Source organism: Bison bison, unplaced genomic scaffold (genome assembly GCF_000754665.1).
Source record: "Bison bison bison isolate TAMUID 2011002044 unplaced genomic scaffold, Bison_UMD1.0 scf7180017858387, whole genome shotgun sequence".
Classification (NCBI taxonomy): domain Eukaryota; kingdom Metazoa; phylum Chordata; class Mammalia; order Artiodactyla; family Bovidae; genus Bison; species Bison bison.
The window spans coordinates 2,198-4,143 of record NW_011488960.1 but is presented as its reverse complement, the minus strand read 5'-3'; the positions used below and the strand labels follow the sequence as shown (position 1 = coordinate 4,143).

General features: G+C 30.6%; 1 protein-coding gene across 1 annotated transcript in view; it reads left to right on the top strand.

The window, feature by feature from the left end:
* LOC105005323 (E3 ubiquitin-protein ligase HUWE1-like) overlaps nucleotides 1-1,932 on the top strand; it is a 9,707-nt gene extending 7,775 nt beyond the window's left edge. Inside the window, exon 9 of the mRNA XM_010863277.1 lies at nucleotides 1,676-1,932. Within this exon, the coding sequence (XP_010861579.1) occupies nucleotides 1,676-1,875 (200 nt within the window). The 3' untranslated portion in view covers nucleotides 1,876-1,932. The remainder of the gene's footprint in view (nucleotides 1-1,675) is intronic.
* Nucleotides 1,933-1,946: the final 14 nt, after the last annotated feature.

The window sequence follows — 1,946 nt, the reverse complement described above, 5'->3', positions numbered from 1 at the left end:
TCCTTAGAATCTAAATTCTAAGGAATTTGTATAAATGAATGTCTATTGAAGAGGCTTTCATATACCAATAGAAACCCCAAAAAGGACTTATTTCCATAAGTTTATATAGTTCATCAGAAATAGCAAAGGCCGTTCACAACTCTTGGTCCCAGTAATTGTCATGTATCTGCCATTTCATTAGCATTTGATGAGAACTGTCTTGAACTGAAAATCCTCTGGTTGCTGACACCTAAGATCTAAAAGAAAGATCTACGAGTTTGTTTTATACATAGCTTATGGATATTGTATATGCATGTACCTTCCTTGTTTAGTTTTAGAAGTAAACTTTAAAAAAAATCTCATGTGTTAGAAAGACTTGTTTTAATTGTTCTAAAGATTTAATAACATGTCTAGAATCAGCTTGATTGGCTTGATTCCTTCTGTTACCTGGTAGTATTTTTTACTTTAGAAATTCTTGTAGTAATCTAATCTGCTATCATTTCTTGAGAGTTAATTTTTATGACATCTTATAAAAGCACTGCATTTCATCATGCACTTTACATAGTTTCTAAAATTTTATTTGTTGTGAATCCAGTTAAGTCTTTTTTCATTGCTAATATATATTATTCTTTTCTTTATTAGATTTTCCTTAAGTTTGTAAACTTTGTTCAGTCCTTTCTGAAGACTGGTTATTGGTTTTAATTATTTGTGTTTTTTGCTTGTAGTTTCACTAAATTCTGCTTTTTTTTTGTTACTAAGTATTTTTTCTAGCTTCTCTTTTGGTTACTTTTTAATGAATGCAATAATGCTGTACTGATTCCTCTTGCATAGAGTTTTTGCCGAATTCTGGAATCATTAATAGAAGTCTTGGGGCACATTTCTAAATATTGTCAAAATACCCAAGGACTCTTAAAATTGCTGATATTTTTAAATTGCTGAAAGGGCTTTTTAGAAGATACTTTGTCCATTTTCATATGTAAGTTTACATTCACTTTAACCCAGCAAACTCACAACCCTATCATACATTTTTTTCCTGCCTAAGCAATAGAAAAAAAGAGTTCATTTTTAAATTTATTAGTTTTTCCCACTATGGACTGGTTTGTATACAGGGTGGTACATGTATATAGTGGAATGATATGCAGCCATTCAAATTGAATGAGTTGTAGTGAAATGGGAAAGGTAAAGGAGATTATATCATGTGTATTACAATTGAAAAATGAAGTTAACCTCATTCTTGTAAAAATTAAAATTTCAGTTTTTATTTTTTCTTAAATTTTATATATTTAAGGTGTATAACACAATTTGATGTACATAGTGAAATGATTTCTACAGTTAAGCATTATCTCCTCACATAGTTTCCTTTTTTTGTGTGATGAGAGAATCTGAAATCTACTCTCTTAGCATATTTATACTACTCAATACAGTATTACTAACTATATATAATTGTCATGCCTATACATTGCTCCATACAAATCTTAAAGATTAATCACTAAATTCCTAATAGTGATCAATCTCTGATGAGCAGTATTAAGAACTTTTACTTCATACTAATTATGTGTGTTTAAATGTTGTACATTGAGTTCTGGGATTTTTTTATGTGTAGTGCTGTTACTTTGTTTTGTTTGAACCTTTGGAGTTTTGCTTTTAATATTTGTGAAAAATCTCTCAGTTTCTTATATTTCTCATCTCTTTTTAGCTACTGAAGTGGTGACTGTGTTTGTATTTCAAGAACCATCATTGCTTTCCTCACTCCAGGACAATGGATTGACAGATGTCATGCTACATGCACTGCTTATCAAAGACGTGAGTCCTTTCTGCTGCTCTGTAAAGAATTCTCAGTGCATAACCCCTTTCCATAAAATATACACACACACAAAAAGCAGTCTTATGACATGAAAATTCTCTCTTGTCTTCTATATATAGTATTGAAACTATTGGAGGATGAGGGGAAGGGATAGTTAGGGAGT